Raw genomic sequence first — 19652 nt, forward strand, 5'->3', positions numbered from 1 at the left:
ACATCCAGGCGCAGGCAGGGGCTCGGAAATGCTCCTGACATCTGCACTTACACCGTGTTGGGGGTCCGACTCCTCAGCACCGGTTGCTGCTAGAGATGATAAGCAGCCCTTCCTACTGCTGCCTAATTTTAGCTCTCCACCTTGAGGCCCCGCATTGCTGGTTGCCATGGTGATCCCTCACCGCTGGCATTGCCGCCGGCTTTCTCGCCTTCGGGTGCCTTGGAAATGTCTCTTTTTCCTCCTTGCTCCCCGGGGAGCAACAGCCTGAGCAACAGGCTCGCTGCATTGTCAGTTTGGGTCTTCTGCTTGGTGCTTGCCTGTTCACATGCAAGGACCCTTTGTCCATGGGGTTACGCTTCCCAGCCCCCCGAAATCAGCATGCGTTCCTGTCCCTGTTCAGCAGACAGTCTGGGCTATGTGTACATGATGCTGATGCTGCCCTGAGTTTCTGGCCCGTGAGCCATGGCGAACAGCTTTTTTCCGTGGTCTTTGCCCAAGAAGGTGACTGGAGAGGTTGTACCCCTGTGGAGACTGTGGGGTGAAGAGCCAGGAGTGCCCCTGTGCCCTGGTGGATGCTCCGGAGTCCAGGCGATCCTGCTCTGGCTTTGTGCTCATTGCTTTTACACCTTCCCACTTGCTCTCTGGGCAACAGAGGAGTAATTAAAAGCATTACCCAAACAGAGGGAGCTCGGGCATCTCACCCAAGACAGAAGAGAGAAACTTGTCACATGCAGCAATTAATAATGACTCTCTGCCCTTTCCCTTCTGCCTGCCCGAGCGCGCTATGCGCAGGGACGAGTGACACTTCCCAAGCCCACGGTCACAGAAAAGGTGATGGCAGCTCACAGGGAGGAAGCAGTGTAAAAACCGTGATTCCAGCCCCCAGATCCTGAAATTAATTTAAGGGCAATGACATTGAAACACTGTGGAGCCTTTTTTGTGTGTGGCCTTGCATTTAAACCTTTGCAGTTCATATTTTCAAGCTTTTACGTGATAGGTGCGAGGACAAGCTGTTTAATACTGAAGTGGCAGCTGCCATCCCTGCTTACTCACATGACTCCAGCAGATGGAGCTTTAGAAAGAGCAAACATGACAAGGTCCAAGGTAAGATCAGAATATGTCACGAGAAACTAGTTTGGCTGGTGGCATCTGGGAGGTCGCCAGAGAATCAGGAGTGAAGATTATAAAGCCCCGTTTGCAGACCCCCACCTTTCTCACCCATTCGTCCACCACTGTCTCTGCTACAGTCCCAGTTACTCACAGGAGACTCAGGCATTTGCCAGGAAGGCGGCCAGGAGCCACTAGAGAGAGTTCCCACCCTGCAGTGTGCCATGAACCACCTTGGAGCTGTGTGGCCATACAAAGCGGTAGCGGTGGCAACTGCTAACTTCATCTGTGGGCAGGCTGGTGGAGGAAAGTGTTTCCTGGCTATTGCAAGAGGTGAAGGCAGGATCTTCAGTGGCAGCTGCCAGCGCTGGGTCAGGTTGCAGGTGTGGGGTGGGGTAGATGTAGGGTAGGAGAGGAGATGTCTGGTGAAGGAAGAAGGTGAGGGTCTCGGAGATTTTGGGAGGGGGGCATACAAGTAGAAGGGGCTGTGGTTTATAGGTTGTAGATGGAGAAAGTATGGCTTGTGGGGTGAGCAGTGCAAGGATGGGGGACAGAGGGGGCTGAGGGAACTAGAGTGGAAGCTGAGAGCTGCTTTCACTGAAGATGGAGCAAGCACCCAGCCTGGTAGTTCCTGCCATGGCTGCTGCTGCTGGGAGGGAGGATGAGCAAGCTGGGTCTGAGGAACCCTGTGCCAGAGTGAGAGGGCAGGCAGAGCAGCTTGATTCCTTTTTTTCACTGGCAAACCACTGGGATGGAGACAGCCGTGCCAGGATGTGGCAACCAGCTCTGACCCACTGCCAGCCTCAGACTGCTTAAAACAACAACAAAGAAGCAACTCCCAAACTGTCTTGCTTTGATTAATAAGAACAATCAGAATAACATGGCTCTCTAGCCTGGCAGGAGGCAGGTTGTCCTCAGAGGCTGTTCTGGCAGTGTCACCCTGCCAGAATCCCCACCCCAGATCCCGGTGGGAGAGCTGCGGGATGGCTCCTGGGCTCAGGCGCTACAAGGAAGGGAGCTGTGGCCAGGACAGCCACGTCGCGGGCCTGGTTTCCAGTAAACTGGCGAGGGGAGAGGAGTCTTGCAACCCGAGCTTGGTCCCTGTGGACGCCTGCTGAGGCCAGCTGCGGTTGTAGCAGTGCCATCGCAGCCCGGGAGGCAAGAGCCAGGTTTGGCATCTGTGGGCGCAGGCAGGAGCTCGCTGCTGGCAGTGGTGCCTGGCCATGGGTAAGGAGAGGCAGAGTACTGCCATCTATTGCCAGGCACCTGGATTACAGACCTTGGTAGGTGGCAGTTCAAAGCCGTGTCTACCTCTTCTTTTTCTGGTCTTTGACTCGGTGAATGTTGTTTGAAACCCTTTAAATAGATCAGCTCTTAGATGCCTTAGGTGTCTTAGTGCATTTTAGGTGTGGGAGTGCCCTGGTCAGACTACAACCTGGGAGAATTTGGATTTTCTTTGTGGTTTTTGCAAAGTGAGTTATTCTTCCTTTCCTGCCCTAAGTTGTGTGAGGTTGCTTTGTGCAGTGAAGCACTCATGTTGCTCCATCCCACCCCAGAAGTTCCTAGATCATTTACCCCAGGCCTCTACCAAAAGACAGCTAAGAAGAGGTGGATGAAGCAGAAGAGGCAGTGTGTCTTTCCTAGCTCAGAAACCATATATGTGACAGGAGGACCAAGGGGTAGACTGTCTTCATGGGGTGAGCAGGCCTGGGATACGGTGTACATTTCAGGGCTAAGACTGGTGTGTCTGAATACTATATTTTTATTTTACAGAATAAGCAGCGAGATAGGAACATTTGCAGAGAGTAGGAAAGGTGTTTGTTGCTATGCAAACCTGGAGGGAATCCTTTGAAAAGACCTTCTTGGGCTTGATGACTGTGCAGTAGCCCAGCAGACAAAACACACTGAAGACCAAGGCAAAGTCATTGAGAAAATGAGCTGGCTGTCACTGTGGGCTGTTCAGTAAAGACAACAACTCACTGTGAAATTGTGGTTTAAAAGCAAAACAAAAAATGCAAATTAGGAAAAAGAAGTAATAGGAGAAAAAATGTGCTCAGCGTTTGTTATTAAATGTATCAATAATGCTTGCTCCTCAGGCAAATTCTGCTCCCTTTTGATCACCTACTTTCAAAAGTATAGGATGGAGGTAGAAAGATACCACAAATGAGCAGAGGTTAAGAATATTCAGATGAGAAGATAAAAAAACCTTGATGTATTAGAGAAGAGTCACAGCTGATGTGACTGACCTATCCCACTGACTATTTTACATTCCTCGATCTTCTGTCTCTGATACAAAACTGTTGAGGAAGCCAGTTGGCTAGCCTGAACCAGATAATTAACTTCCAGGTGGAAAATATTAGATGGAATGAGAGTCACAAAGGAAATTAACAACAAAGCAGGGAATTAAACCAGGGTCTCCGAAGTCTGAACCCCTGGAACAGTCTTCTCTTTTAAAAGTCTAAGGAAAAAAAGACATTAAACTGATAAAAGTAAATTGTGGTTTTATTGAAAACATGATTAACCTGTGGAAATCTTCCCTGCTATGTGTCACCAGATTGGGAATGCAGTGGGACTCAAAAAAAAGAGGATTCAACGGTTACATGAACAACAAGAATACTTGTGATGACTTTGGCTAGGAGAAAATTGTAAAGCGTATAAATTGTGCTGCAGGGCATAAGTCAACTGCTGGCTGTCAGGGACCAGGAAGAAATTTCCTCTGTGAGAAGGTTACTGTATAATTATCTATGACAGTGTCTCTTCCTTTGAAGTGTTTAATCTTGACCAGTGAAGGCAAGATAATGGGTCGTGTAGTTTTGTGAAGTTTTTTTGTGACAGGGGCATTATCTGGTGTCTGATGGTGATTTCTTCTGCCTGTTTGGTGTCCCACATTTCTCCAGGATTATGTTCACCTTCTTAAGTGTCTCAAGCAAAGACATTTCTGCTCCCTACCCTCCATGAAAAAAAAATTTTGAAGATGTCGGTCCTTGACATGAGTGAATTATTCTTGCCATTCGTGTTAGATTTTCTCTTGCTCATGTTTGCTCTAGTTCTCCTAGGTGATTTTCCAGGAATGACCTCAAGGAAGGCCTCTCTACTGCTGGGGCTGTAGCCCTAGCTCTTGTGTCTGCTCCTGGTTATTGCCTGAGCTGTCCAACTATTGCAGTCATGCCTCTCTTGTTCTATGATCTGTCCCTTACTGCCTTGGTGCTCTTTGGTCCAGTCTAGAAGTTAAATGTGTTGGTTTTTTTAAACCTGTGTTGCTGTTCTTCCTGGTAACTTGGTGTATTTTGTGTCTTTTACTTTGTATCTTGCAGGAAGAGCCAAGGAGCAAATCCAAGATCTGTGCCAATGTTTTCTGCGGAGCTGGGCGGGAGTGTGCAGTGACAGAGAAGGGAGATCCAACTTGCCTCTGCATTGAGGTAGGAGGGTGGCACAGCTTCTGCATCTGGGATGGGCATCACACAAGCTCCCCCCCATCCTGACTGAGTTTTGGTTGCTGGAAGGACCCCATGATAGGATGAGGCTACAGCTGTTTTGGAGCAGCTGCAAATTCACAGTGGCTCTTCAAACAGCAGGGCCTTTCCCAGTGTGGTGTGGGGGAAGAGCCCTGTAGGGCAGATATTGTCTGGGGCTTGCAGCTGTGCTACTCACAGCTGCCTAGGGTCTTTACATGCACAGGAGACGTGGCTGGAGGTCTTTTGTTGGGAAAGCCCAGTAGGGTATTGATAGGCAGCTGGCTTTGGAGGGCACTATAGGGAGTGGTCTGAAAGCTCCAAGACAGCCTGCCCTCACTGGCATCTTGTTTGAGGAGGTTACAAGCACCTACTAAAAATCAGCTTTTGTAAAATGGAAATAATTGTGGTAGAGTGCTGTGAGGATGAATAGCTCCATCCAGCAGGGAGCCGGAGATGATTAGAAGAGCCTTTCCCAGCTGTAGAGACACAGTGTCTCCCTACTCCTCTCTGTCCTGTGCTTTCAATCCATTCCTGCCTGGCTCCTGGGAATGGGCATGTGGCTCTTTGTTTCCACTCCTGTCAGAGCCTGTAGCTGTCACGCGCCAGCCTGGGCACTGGAGAGTTGAAATGCCCCGTTAGCAGGAAGAGAGTCTGTCACTCTGGGTAGGCTTGGCCAGACTGAAAGGGACACGAGAAAGAAGCCTGCAGCCTGAACAGTAGCATTGGTGTACTCTCCCTCTGCTGTAGGCTCTGCTGTTTGCTTGTGGGTGATGGCTTGTTCTACATTCAGTTGCAGAAAGGTGGAGCAGAGTCTACAAAGAGATGTAATGGAGCTGAGCAAGCAGAGGTGCACAGAAGAGATTCATACAAACACCTCCAGGCAGGCACGTCCATGGCATACAGAGCAGCAGTTGCAGGATTACACTCAGTATTTGTTCTGGGCACTGATTTCTCTGCTGGGCTCTGCTTTCAGGAAAGCTGCTGTCGTGGGAAGCCTTTGAATGCGTACCCACAGACTTCTCTGTACAGGTTTTTCTGGGGTGGTGATGGGTGGGTTCAGCCTGCTCCAAACACCTTTTGGGCCAAGGGGTCTGTTCCAAGAGCTTCTGTTGAGCCAGGCTGATGCTGGGACCCGTCTGCTTCCCTCTAGCTGTCCCAAAGAGGCAGGTAAAATGCTGTCTTCTCTGGCTTTCTCACAGCAATGCAAACCTCATAAGAGGCCTGTGTGTGGTAGCAACGGCAAGACGTACCTGAACCACTGTGAGCTGCACCGTGATGCCTGCCTTACTGGCTCCAAGATTCAGGTGGATTACGATGGCCACTGTAAAGGTAACTCTGTCAGGGAGCGGTGAAGGCCGGCTACCCTCTAAGGGAAGGAGAGCTGGGAGCCAAGCATGATAACAAGGCAAGGCAGAGGTCTCGCCAGCCAGGACCCTGTCCCGCAGTTGCTGAGCGGGCTAACAGGGCAAACCTGGGAACGAACAGCAGCCAGGTTCAATCAAGCGTCCAGATCATGAGGCAAGTTTGTGGTGATGAAGAAGGCCTGAAGCTGAGCTGTGATACCAAGTCAGGATCAGGTCCAGTGATGGTAACCAGGATCAAGCACAGGCCTGCAATTGCCAGACAAGTCCATAGTGATGCAGTCTATAGCAGCCTGATATACAGGTGGGAAGACAGTCACCAGGTCAGGGCCTAGATCGACAGGATCTATGGCAAGTACAGGAATGGTTGCAAAAGAGCTGGAGACAGGCATACCTACAACATAATCCCAGGTAAGGACTAGGGGCTGAGGCATCAGCTGAAATGAGCTGATGGGTAGAGAGTATGGATGGAGGCCCTAGGTGAGGCTGACCGGGCCAATTAAGGCCCTCATTAGTGTACTCGGGGCCCTGACACCTTGGCTGTGGTGGGATCTTTGAACTATTGTCTCCCTGGATTGGCAGAAGGGGAGCACTTAGAGCAGGGCAACTTCTTGCTCCTGCCTGCCTCTCTCTGAGCTCGTGGATTGAGCCAGCCAGGTCTCTCAGCCTACCTGCTGAGGAAAGGTCAGACTCTCAGGATAAACACCCAAAGCCCATACTACCATCCCAGTTCATGAGGAACCTCAAGAACTTTAGGAGCAAGGATTTCATCTCAATGGTGGGGCCATTTAACTCAGCCCCACACCTTGGGTCACAGCCTTGCACATGCCCATCTCTCCTGAATGAGAGGAACCTCTGTGAAAAGAGCTGTTCCAAGAGTGAACAGGTGACAAGGGAAAAATAGCACAGGCACAAACTGCCTGACCTCCTTTGCTGCTTGAGTGAAACCTCTGCCAGAACTACATGTAGCCTGTTGCTAAGAAGTAACTCAGAACCACAAGATCATTGAGGTAGGAAAGGACCTCCTCTCCTGAGATCATCTAGTCCAACCCCCTTGCTCAAGCAGGGTCACCTAGAACTGTATCCAGTCCAGGGTTCTGAGTATCTCCAAGGATGGAGACTCTACAACCTCTTTTGCTAACCTGTTCCAGTGTTCAATCAGCCTCACAGTAAAAAAGTGTTTCCTTATGTTCATATGTAATTTCTTCTGTTTAAATATGTGCCCATTGCCTCTTTCCCTGTCAGTGGACACTACGGAGAAGAGTCTGGCTCAATCTTCTTCATTCCCTCCCATCAGATCATAAACATTGATGATACCACCCCTGAGCCTTCTCTTCTTCAGGTTAAACAGTGCTCAGCCTCCCCTTGGGTGACACATGTTCCAGTCCCTTAATTGTACATGTGGCCCTCATGTTTCCAAAGGCTCCCAGCTTCCTCTTCTCTTGCCCAAGTGGCACCCAGGGTGGGAAGAGATTTGTATTGCTTCATGTTGTGTCAGAAATATCCTCTTCTGTCTTTCCATTAACAGAGAAGAAGTCTGAGAATCCAGCTGCAAGTCCAGGTGAGAAGCCATCTCCTTGCATGGCTGGGGCCTCTGTATGTATTTGGGAAGCGAGGTGGGGAGGAAGGTCTGCTGGGAGAGTTGAATAGCTCTGTGTAAAAGTGATAGCTCTGCACTGGCTGTTGCAGTCTGAGTTGGTAAATCACCTGAAATGTGATTGCCCAGCTCTTTACTCCTGAGTAACCTTTCAAAACTCATACATCTCCTGTCTGGGGATGCTGGGATGTCTCAGGGACTCTAAGCGTGTACAAGGTACAATGAAACCCAGTTTGCTCCTAGGGACACAAGCTGTGTTCATCACTCAGACTGAGAGAAGAGACACTCTTTCGCGTAGTTCATTGAGAATCTAAGACACAATTACTGTGGAGCTGTTGTCCCCAACTCCAAGAGCACTCTTTTGAAAAGAGACTCTGCAAGACTTTGCTTCAGGAGTGATTAACTGATGGGCGCAGGCATAGCACTACGTAATGAATGGGGCACTGTCTGGGGAATCAGGAGGTGTAGCTCAACCACCTCTCCCATCAGCCAGCAAGTCTCTGATTCCCTGTGTGTCTGGTTTCTACACTTGTGCATTCGCTTTTGTACTTAGACTGTGGACTTTGAGGCCACGGCCTGTGCTTCATCAGGAGACCTTTTTCCCATCCATGGCCTCTAAGTGCTGGAGCTGTATAATTGTCAACTTCAGTTTCCTAGGACAGGTGAGAGGAAACCCAAGTACAAACTTAAGGGAAAGGACTGTGTTGTGGACACGGCCACCACCTCAAAGCAGTTTCAAGGAAGTTCAAAATTAAACATGCAGAAACTGTCCATCCGGTTGTGATTGTAGTCACTGGATTCAGAAGGTGATCCCTAGTGTGTGTAAGCGACACAAATGCACGCTGATTCCCCTTCTGGCTCCATTGGCCTCTTGGCAGGTGTGACAACTCACAGAAGCCAGAAGATCTATGCTTGCAGTTTTGCTTTGAAACACATAGTTCAGTATTAGCACACAAGGTGATATCCACCTAGAGAAACCTGTGACTCTGGAGAGCACTGCAGACAAGCCCAACTTGACCTCCTCTCATTTCCAAACAGGGTGGACAAATCAGGGCTTTGAAGAAATGAAATCTCCTGAGATATTAGGCCCCAATTAGGTCCTGGGGAGAGCATGGTAGAAAGGCTTGCTCAGTTGCAGAGGATGGAGGTTTTAGTATTTGAGGACTGATAGCTGAATGCTTCTTCTGCATGGCATCCGGAAGGCTGGGGACACTGTCAGTCGCCTTTGTCCCTCAGACTTCACACCAAGACGAGTCAGCCCCCAGATGCTCTTTCACAAGCTTCAGGGATGAGAAAGAAGGGGTTTGGGAGGAGTGTCGTTTTCTTGCCTTGCCACATGGTGTCACCCACAGCCCATCCGCCGTGCAGCACATGGCACCTCTGCTTTGATCTGGCGGTGGTGCATATCCAAGGACAAAGGGGCCTGCAAACTGCCACCAGGGCTGGCTAGCTGGTTTTTATTTCCAGTCGTCTCTCTGTGGTCTCCCTGCCAACTTCATTTCTCTCATCCTTGCTTTTTCTCCTGCTATACCTACTCCCGTGACAGTCGTCTGCTACCAGTCAGACAGAGATGAGCTTCGTCGCCGCGTCATCCAGTGGCTGGAAGCTGAGATTATCCCAGATGGCTGGTTTTCCAAGGGCAGCAACTACAGCGAAGTCCTGGACAAGTATTTCAAGGCAAGTAGAGCAGCACGTGCCTCAGAGCCCAGAGAACATTTCTTGCCCTGTCACTGCAAAGCAGCTGCCATGACCCCACCCAAGAGGCTCCAGTGTGTGATGGGCCTGTCGAGCTGGGGGCCAGAGAGGTCTCCTATGTCCTACAGCATGATGTGTTAGGGGCTGCCTGCAGCAGCTGATGGCAGAGCCACTGACACCACTACATGACAGCCCAGACCTGGAGCATCTCTGGGGATCTGATCTGCCCTCAGGAAAAGGAGGAGGGCAGGCCAAGTTGGGGGGGGGGGGGGGGGGGGCGGGGAAGGGGAGAAGAACTTATTTCAGGGGACAAAAGAGGAGAAAAGCTGGGTGAAAGTGCTGGAAATGCAGGTAAAAGGAGCAGGAAGCCAGGGCAGGGGATGCTGTTCCTTTGTTCCAGACAGTCCCAAGGCCATGTTGAGACGGCAATAGAGGATGCTTGGGGGCTTTGAGGGGAATATTTGCTTGCAAGGAGTATGGCCCAGTTGTGGCCGAGAGCTGACAGTTCCCTAGTGCTCTGCAGAGAGAGAGGAACCACCCGTGAGTCTTGGACCCTGCAATAATCCCATTCCTCATCCCTCCTCCCTTTCAGTCTGTCCCGCACCCCATTTGTAACCAGCAGATCACAGCTTCTCCCATGCTCCTGCCACATGCACTGTTGTGTCCCTCCCCCTCAGGCCCGGCTCCTGATAAAGACTTCAAAGCATTCAGGATGGAGCTGGAGGAGCAGGTGGGGAAAGGGGGAGAGTGTTTAAATCATAAGCTGTTGACAGCGAGAGATTAATGGTGCCTGACAGAAGTTAGCGCTGCAAGCAAATTTGCCATGGCAATGGCACCCCCTGGTGAGACAGAGGAGCTCGTCCTCGGGCTCCAGGGAGCATCTTCGCCTTTGTAGCCATTAATGCTGCTCCTTCTGAGAAAACCACTTGTGTCCCACTGCCTCGGGCACCCCTGCCGGCACCTGCCACCACGTGAAAGCTGCAGCGTCCTGCAGAGCAGAGCTGCTCAGTCCCTCCCCCTGCAAACATGCTGTCCCCAGCCACCTTCACAGAGAGTTTCCCCAGGTCATGGACTTTGCTGAAATGCATGAGGCAGCCACCGGCTTGCTCCACTGCCACAGCACAGCCCGGTCAGCCCCGCCAGCCCCATGCCTGTCGGAGTGCTGGTGAGATCTTGTGGCTGCAGCTCAGAGGCAGACAGCCTCATGGTCTCTTTATTATTGCTCTTTTTCTGCAGCACTGATCCTAGGCACAAGTGAGTGAAAGTTTCCCTGAGACAGCCGTACCTTTCCTCAGTCCAAAGGGGGAATTACCTTCTCTGTCAGGTGGTAATCCACCATATCAACAACTCTTAAAGCTTTGAAAGACTTTTAAATCAGGATTCAGAGCTTGGAGCAACTTGGGACAAATCCAAGCAAAGCAAACTAAATGGGTTCAGGCACACACAAATTTGTTTCACCAATGAGGGTCTGCTGTAGGTGGAGGAATTCTGCAGTGCCCAGCCCCAGGGCTCCACATGCCCACCCTTTGAATGGCCTGATTCCTGCCCTGCAGGTAAGAAACTCTGGAGGAAAAGATGAGATGAAGCATTTCCCTTTTCTTCTTGATGGGGAGGTTTGTAGACTTGGTGATAAGCTTCGTACCTCCTGGAAGCCTGACTTGTGTGGATCACTGGGGTGTGGGTTGTTCATCAAGCAGCCCATGACCTTATTTCAAGAGGAGTGAGTGAAGCCTGTAGTGGGAAACTGCTCTGTTTTGGAGGGTCTGTGGGGGAACACATAAATGCAGACCATAGCACTGAACGGCAGGAAAACTAGCTTAACTGAGTCTGGGTCATTAAGGGAACTGCGGCCACTTTCACAAGAAATAGCGGGTCGAGAGACTTCAAAGTCTAGTAAAAGTTGAAACCTGTTAGTGGAGCAGTTATGCGCAGGCTAAAGCATGCAGAGTCATTTTCCTAGCCCTACAGGTTTCTCCTGAACCACATAGAGGTAACAAAAGGTAGTGTCTCTTCCAGCATTCCTGGAAGCACTGCATGAGGAGACACAGTGACCTGCCCCAAGTCACACAGCAAAAATTAGCCGGCAGCAGTCTGTGTGCAGAATTCATTTTCCCCTTACTACAATGCAGCTGTCTCTGAGGGTGCCCAGCAGTTCCTGCTGAGTTCCCAGCACTGTAATATGACATCTCCAAACAGGAAAGCAAAATGCAATTACTTCTTTGGGAGTACAGCCAGGATTTCAGGGCTACAAATTCTGCTTTTCAGTGCCAGAAGTCCTGTCAGGACCTTAAGAAGTTGGTGGTGAGGCATTGTACTGTTGCATTAAATTGTTCCTTCTTTGGGATCAGCAGAAAATTGCTTCCTGTGATTTTCCCTTTTGTCACTGTCACTGTCCAGGCACAGCTTTGGACTTACACATATTGGAAAGCTGACACCTCCTTGAATGCGACTGGTTTGCTTTGAGGCAGGAGGTATATAAGAAGGCTAAGAGCTGGCTGGAACAAAGAGAAGAAATGGCGTTAGAGCCATAAATCAAGCAGCAGGAGGTGAATGAGAGGCAGTGTAGCTTATCAGTGAGAACAAGGGTAGGATCCTGTCTCCCAGTTCTGATGCTAGATATGTTGTTGCTTTTCTCTGAGCTTCTGTTATTTGTGCAAAACAGGGATGATGCAACCTCTTTCACTAAAGCTTCAAAAATGCTAAATACATATGGAAGAGGGAGAAGGAAGGGGTACCCTGAAGTGATAAATCAGACCCTCTCACATCTTCCCATCTTTTTCTACAGAGCTTTGACAATGGTGATGCTCGCTTGGACTCCACTGAATTCCTGAAGTTTGTAGAGCAGAATGAGACTGCTGTCAACATCACGACCTACATGGACCAGGAGACCAACAAGCTGCTCAGGTGGGCAGTGAACAGGAGGGCCAGATGTGGTAGAAGAGGGCATGAAAATCCACTCACAGAAAATATCAGTTAGGGCTTGCACTAACAAAGATAACTGTATGAAGTGGCTTCTCACTTAATTAGGTGAATACCACCAAATGGAACAGTGCCACCCCTACCCTTCATGTTAGGCATTTATTCCAACCCTCTTTTGCCTTAAATCTACTAGGTGTGCAGCCAGAAAGTGGGTTGGGTGACAGAAAATTTGTCTTCTTTTTGATTTCCTAACAAATTAGCTTTGCAGTGGACCTTACGCACCTTTCGCCTGATAGCTAGAGCCAGTGCAAGGAAGATGGTAGGAAAACACAGCTCATGGGCAGCCTGCAGTTAGAGCTAGTGCGAGCATCACATGAAAATGTAGTTTGAGAGGTTTCCCTTTTTCTGTGTGTTTGCCACTGTGTGTGAGACAATGAGGAGAACAGGCTGCTTGTTGTTAGGCTGTGCTTGCATCTTGACTCGTGTGACAGCATGTAGATGTCAACAGGGTCCTATTCCTGCTGTTCTGAATATCCCCCCACTTCCCGGCCCTTTGCCAGACAGGGATTATTTTGTGACTATTTTTCTTTTGTCTGTATTCAGTGAGGTTTCCTTACAGAAGCCACTTCTGCCAGGTGTCTCAGAGCCTTCCTAGCTGTTACTGGTTTTACTCATCTGTACTCTGAAGCCAGTAGAGCAGGGACCAGCCTAGTACAGCCCTGTGCAGAACATGCCTCTGTGTTTCCTTTCAGGGGACTCTGCGTAGATGCCCTCATCGAGCTGTCAGATGAAAATGCTGACTGGAAGCTCAGCTTCAATGAATTTCTCAAGTGCCTTAGCCCATCCTTCAACCCACCAGAGAAAAGTAGGAGCTCCTCACTTGTGTTGGGGAACCAGAGGGGTCCTGGGAAGGGAGGAAAGAAGAAACAAGCTTTTGGGCCAGACATCTGATGCTGTAACTCCATTCCCAGAGATAATGTTGATATACAGCTACCTCCAAGACGACTCAGCACCCCCTTGTCCCTGCATTGTCAAAAGTACTCCTTTTTCTGCCTCAGAGCTCCCACAGCTCTTGTGATGAAAAAGGTTTGGATTTTAGAAGCAAGGGCATAGGTTAAATGGATATGGTATGCTTGGAGGGTCAAGGCATGTATTTAACAGTGCGGAGATAAATCATGTGAGGAGTTCATGTCTGGATAACTTGGGAAGGTCAGACCAGACCAAAGTCCTGCTATGGTCTGCCTTTCACACAGAGACTCTCCCTGATGAACATCTCAAAGTTCACTATCCTTCCAAATCCTGATTATGCTACAGTTCACGTGGAAGCAGCTTAGTGTTCTGCTGACCAGGCATGCCTAGCCATTCATCTAATTGTCTCCTCAGGGGATACCAGTCCAAAGGTACAGGATTTACATCCCACTGTGGTGTCACAGAGGAGCAGACAGAGGCTATGCTTCTTAGGGAATATTAAGTTGAACTCTCTGTTGCCTATTTTAGTGGGAAGCTAGGGGTGCTGCACCTCCCCTTGAAAACATGATCAGCTGTTTTTCACTTAACACCATATGGACCCTTGAATGCTTTAGGCGCCTCAACTTAAACATATAATCAAGCTGTGAGAAGAAATGTGAGCTGAAATGAGAAATCTTTTTTTCCCCTTCCTTTCTGAGGGAAACGGCAAATGCACATATCATTTCCCCAGCTTATCCCCACATGGAACAGGAATTGTTTCAGAGTAACCAAAACTTTCACTTTGGGAGTTCTCTTCTATGTATAACAGATTAGGAAATTCAGACAAATCCAATAGTGAGATTTCATTTGGAATTGAGAAATTGAAATGTGTTATTTTGAGGAAGCAAAATGAAGTGTTTGACTTTCCCAAGTTATTTTTTGGCTGATTTCATGCACCAAATTCAGCATGAATATTTTAGGCATTACGAAAATTTTGGTGGTTAGTGGAAGGAAGGCCTCCTCCAAAACCTTGTACCTCTTCTCTCTCAAGGCATCTCCAAAGTATGTTGTCTTTAGCCTGCTTGCTCTCTCACAACCACTGCCCATGTTCTGTACCTCTCTAGAGTGTGCCCTGGAAGACGAAACCTATGAGGATGGAGCAGAGACCCAGGTGGAGTGCAACCGCTGCGTCTGTGCCTGTGGGAACTGGGTGTGCACTGCAATGACGTGCGAGGGTCTGTATACTCTCCAGACAATTACTGTATTTGGTTTTGTACAAAAGAGGATTTTGCTTCCTATCTTTCTGAGGGCACCAGCTGTCCAGATTTCTTCTCTCTCCAGCTTTTCCTCAGCTTCTCTATGGGTAGCTTCTGCGTCACCCTCCCATGGTCCATGTTGACCAAACCCAAGCTGGTTCTGTTCTAGAGGTTGGGGGCAATGCTGCTGGGGTTTGTAGTTTGGATTTGGTTTCATAAAAATTCAGCACCAAACCTTCCAGACCAGAGCTACTCTGCATCCAGCTGGTTTGGGGCACGTGCAGACCAAATAGGTCACTGTCTGCAACCTTACGTGTAGGTGTGAGCAAGTCATCTTTCCTGTATGTGTATCGGTATCCTCACTGTATCTGTATTCACCGTATCTGTACAACAGGAGCTAGGGTTCTGTCTTGCCCCAGAGGGGAGATAGGAGACTTCATCCAGTAATGCCAAGAAAGCACTTTAGCTTCTTGCCATAAAAATTGTAGAAGCAGAAGAAAACAATGGTGATGGAGATGAAGCAAGGTGGTGTTCATAGTAAGGCAGGGTTGTCGGTCTGTCTGTTCTTCCTCTGGAAGGCCCTTTTCAAACTTTCACAGTCGTGTTACAATTGTGAGAAGTTGTAGTGGGGTTGTGAACAACAGCTCTCCATTTTGCCTTCTCACAGATGGTCTTGAGGCCAGTGGAATGCCAGCTTTCCCCTGCCTTGGGAAATGTACAGGTCCTTTTCAAGGAGCCATGTCCACCCTCCCGGCACTGCGCTGCATTTTTCTGGCCTTCTTCCCTAGAAACCAGGCCTTTGCTTGAGCTTTGTTTTCAGTGCTGTGCAGGAGCTGTCAGCAGTAAGTTAGTTCAGGTCTATAGCCAGTAGCTTGGGCAGAGTAGGAGAGAGGGGAAGAGCAACAATTATGTACAGGGTTTCTTTCACAGTTATCTGGCCTTCTGCAGCAGAGGCTTCAGGATCACCTGAGCTCAGACTTGGCTGTGGCAGCAGGAACTCAACTCAGAAAAGACAACTGTAATACTAATAGAGCTGCCAGAGGAGCTGTGGGTATGTGTCAGAGGTTAAGCAACCAAATGAGAGACTTTTTGCTGCCTCCCCAGAAGCAAATTTCAAAGTTGCTATGCAACGTCCGGTCTTGCTGCCTATTTTGTTCCCTGCATCCATGGCAGAAGCATGCAATGGGACAATTCCTTGACTTTCTGCCCATGTCAGAGCAGCAGAGGGGTTAGAGGCTATTGTTAGAGGGATAATGAAACCAAATAATCAGATCAGATACATTAGCTAGTTGCATCTCCACTGAATGAAGTTACCTCTTCATTAGGCATCAGTTATTATACTTGGATAGCACTGAGCTTCCGTTTATTCCCTACAAGAGGCCAAGATGTTTAAACTAATTGTAAGTGCTTCTTTTAAATAATATGCAGCCTCTTCCTTGTGGTTTTATTTTTTATCACATGGGAGGGAGAGATGGGGACAGACTGGATGCCCAGGTTCTGAAGTCCCAGGCAGCCACAAGGCCCATTCTCTTTCTAAGAAGCCAATCCATACCTTCCTCCAGCAAAGCTTTCCTAAGCATGAGTTATGCCATGGCCAACCTGCCTTTTTTTGTTCCGCGTGGTTCAGCCTCTGAAATTTGCATCCTCCATTTGTGATAACACTGAACTCCGTTTCCGTTTGCAGGGAAGAATGAGAAGGTGCCTGCTCAGAGACAGCGACCTGATCAAGACTTGACTGAGGAGGAGCTGGCTAGATACGTTCAGGAACTGCAGAAGCATCAGGTTAGCGTGAGGCTGGGAAAGTCTGCTTGCACTAAGTCTCTCCTGGCTAGAGGAGTTCCCTCTGCTTCTGTCACTTGGAAACTTCTGGTAGAAGGGGGTGCACAGTGAAGGGGGATCCATGTTGCCTGTGGGGACAAACACAGTTGGGGGGCTTTGAGGTATAAGCCAGTGTTGGCACTGCTTGTGGATGGACAGGCTTTGGGGCACTGTGAGCTTCTGTGTTAGTACAGAGCTTCATTTTTGTGCTCTCTTTCTCTAGGAGACGGCTGAGAAGACCAAGAGAATGAGCACCAAGGAGATGTAAGGGGCCTCCACACCGGAGGAGCCCAGGAGGATGGGCACCACGGGCCACCCTGTCCTCCAGTGCTGATCTCAGTATGCACAAGTGTCTGCTACAGTTGCCCAGTCACAGATATTTACATTGTATAGCGATGGGTTATTTGTTTTGTAATACACAGAGAATGGGGCCAGGAAAGGGGAGCAGAGCCCACCTGTTCAGGGAGCTTCATTGCTGGGGCCTTGGAAGGCTGGGAGGGACTTACAGCAGCCTCTGGGACGCTTTCCCAGAGCAGACAGCTGCTCCCTCCAAGAGTTAACAGGGATTTCTTGTTCCCCTGGATCTGGGGAAAGAACGGAGGTCAGTGCTGGATAGAAAAGGGGGTCTTCAATCGATACAATTGTCAGCGCCGGCCTTGGCTGCAGAAATACAGGCCCGGCAGTTTTGTGGCTGAGCACATGTGCTGCAGGGCATCATTAGCCAAGGACCTTGCCCTGCTTACCCTCCCCTTCGGTTCGAGCTCCTCAAAGCTGGTCAGCCTGGTGTGACACCTGGAAATCATGGTGCCATGCTGCTGGCATGAGTCCAGCACATTCCTCCTTGCTTTCCACCGGACTGTCCCCAGCAGCTCCTCCAGTACATTGTGGGCTCCAACACAACATGGTTCCTTTTGACCTCATCTCACTCTTACTCTCCCTGCCCCCTCCTTAGAGGTGCTATGATATTTTTTTCTTATCACATTCACATGCTGACTCCCCCTTTTGTTTGGGTTTTTTTATTACTTTATTTCCTATGGTAGTAATTCAGCTTTTGTATGTTTCGTAGCTCTAGATCTTTCAAGAAAACCCAGCCTGTGGGTTTTTGGTTTTGACAGTGCTGTAATGCCCATGCACAGTTTGTATCGCACTGCACTCAGCCACCGCAAACCCACAAGCAACTTGTGAGTCCTGCACTACAGGGTATTTCTCAACTGGGGATAGCAATGTCCCGCATAGGAAGAAGACACAGGGCTGGATGTAATTAGTTTCACCAGGCACGGATTGATACTGCAGCTCTCTCTAGCTCTTACTCCCTTACCTAGCATTGACCATGTGCTAAAAGTCTCTAATGCCTCTGTAAATTGCCCAGAGGTAAGTGCCGAGTAGTCTAGAGACAGAGGGGCCAGGCAATCCCATTAGTAGGGTATTTTTGAAAGGCTTAACTCCACAGAAAACTGTTCAGTTGGAGTCTGGGCTGTTAGCCGTCATCTTGGGCTTTCCATCTCCCTCTGGGGTGAGGCAGCAGCATTATTCTTTGATTCCAGGTCTGAGTTTGGAGTCAGGGCTGGAAGCCTCATTACTGACACGTTTCACAGTGTCTTTGATCAGACCATCTTTGACCACCTTTGCATCCCTTCATGGGTCGTTTTCGTCTGACCTGTTTCTCGGAGCATTGGTCCTTGGTATACATGAAATGCTCTTTTATTGACAATCATCTCTGTAGCCTGAAGCCCAGCTGATTTTCTCCTGCAGTTGTCAGACATGCTTCATATATTCAACGCACCTGAGCGTCCTGTTTCCACGTTCCCTTCATGCCCCTGCTGTACATCCCAAGCAGTTGCATAGGCCGTGAGTTGAGATGACTGCTTGTGATTGCCATCTTCCTGTTTGTGAGCAACTTCATCAGTTGTTTCCAGGTGTCTTGCAGTCCCTAATGCTTACTCAAATGAAACTCCACTTGCATCTGCAAAAGCATGTTCTGCTTGAGTGAAGATCAGCAGGGCTTTTGTCCCAACCGTCCCCTTTTTGCACAGTGCTTTCCTTGGAGAGGAAGAATGAGCTGGTACCTAGCAAGTATAGGAAAAGAAAAAAGCTTGGTCCCTCCTGTGGACCTCGCCCATGAGCCAGATTTGTTAAAGGTTGTCTGGTCTTTGAGCTGTTTTCCTGGTGTGAACCCAGGGGACTTCCATTGACTTTGGCACAGTGCCACATTTCCAGTGAGAATCATAATCTGCTCTGCCATGCTCAGAGGTACTGGCATAATAAATACAGGCTGGTTCTTTTCCCATGAGAGTCTGGATTTGAGAAGCTGTCACCTGTGAAGGTGATGGGAATGAGGACAAAGCTACACTCGTACGGAGTCATTATTTGTGTTCTGGTGGCACTGGAGGAAGTGGTTGGTGGAAGAGGAGCACCCATTAGAATAGAAGCACCAATGATATAGCCTCGCTCCTCCCCAACAGTATGAGTGGAACAGCTTCAAGTGCTGGATCTGGAGTCACAGGAACATCGTTAGTAAATGTCTTGCTTTATTCCGACCCTGCTCTGAAAGGTAGTTTGTGCCTCCCAGCTCACTTCCTTCCAGCTTGGATCATTAAAGTGCCTTAGAGAAAATAAACAGCTTGCCTTAAAGGCTTTCCCTAGTTGGGGATAACATCTTAATGTCCAGTCAGGAAGATCTCCAACTGGGAGAAGCAGAGCATGTGCAGGAAGGGGAGGCCAATCCACAGCTGAAGGGCTTCTGTAGGTTGCATTATGAGATGCGTTCTCTACTCCCCTTCTTGTCTCCTGTAGATGTGCGGTCTATGAGGATGGCTTCTGGGGACAGCTGGAGAGGTGGCTGCTGGCAGTTGAGGTTTACAGAGCTGGTGCTTGCACTGAAGGCAGAGGGATGGGCTGCTATCTCAGGCAAGGCAAGCTGAACTCTGACAAGCCATACAACATGTCCTAGGGTAGCCTGTGGCGGTGGGGTAGGAGTGCAGTGAACATGCTTCCACAGAAAGGGCTGCCGCCTGTGGAGCCTTTTTCATCCTGCCCTCAAAGGGAAACACAACTGTGGAGAGCGATGCCGGTTCTAAGGGTTACGGTACCCAAAGGGGTCCGAAACATCTTGCCTCCCCACACCAAGGGGAAGGGCAACCATTCGGTGAGCAATGCCCAAACTGCACCCCACAGCAGGCTGGTTGGTCGCTCACTTCTGCAGGGTGTCTTGGCTGCTGGGGAAGGAAGTGCTGAATTCCAGCCGTTGCCCTCTGGGACAATTGCTGTACAGACTGCAAGGGGCAGGGAAGGCTTTTTTTTTTTTTTTTTTTTTCCAAAAACCAAATTTAAGCAACAAACAAAAAAGTCCCACTTCTCCCTCTGTATTCCCTCCTGTACGTGTGTGAAATTTATCAGTATTCTGTAGGTTTCCTTAGTGCACTTATTTTACTTGATTTTGTAATTTTTTGAAGCAGGGGGGTTTGGATATTATTGCCAAATAAATGAAACAAAATTT

General features: G+C 49.1%; 1 protein-coding gene across 1 annotated transcript in view; it reads left to right on the forward strand.

The window, feature by feature from the left end:
* Positions 1 to 19652, forward strand: part of FSTL1 (follistatin like 1) — a 57072-nt gene extending 37420 nt beyond the window's left edge. Inside the window, exons 3-11 of the mRNA XM_082488753.1 lie at positions 4422 to 4526; positions 5762 to 5891; positions 7452 to 7484; positions 9067 to 9197; positions 12001 to 12119; positions 12887 to 12999; positions 14207 to 14317; positions 16023 to 16120; positions 16380 to 19652. Coding sequence (XP_082344879.1) covers positions 4422 to 4526; positions 5762 to 5891; positions 7452 to 7484; positions 9067 to 9197; positions 12001 to 12119; positions 12887 to 12999; positions 14207 to 14317; positions 16023 to 16120; positions 16380 to 16424 — 885 coding nt within the window. The 3' untranslated portion in view covers positions 16425 to 19652. The remainder of the gene's footprint in view (positions 1 to 4421; positions 4527 to 5761; positions 5892 to 7451; positions 7485 to 9066; positions 9198 to 12000; positions 12120 to 12886; positions 13000 to 14206; positions 14318 to 16022; positions 16121 to 16379) is intronic.

This window comes from Vanellus vanellus (genome assembly GCF_965231255.1).
Source record: "Vanellus vanellus genome assembly, chromosome: 1".
NCBI lineage: Eukaryota > Metazoa > Chordata > Aves > Charadriiformes > Charadriidae > Vanellus > Vanellus vanellus.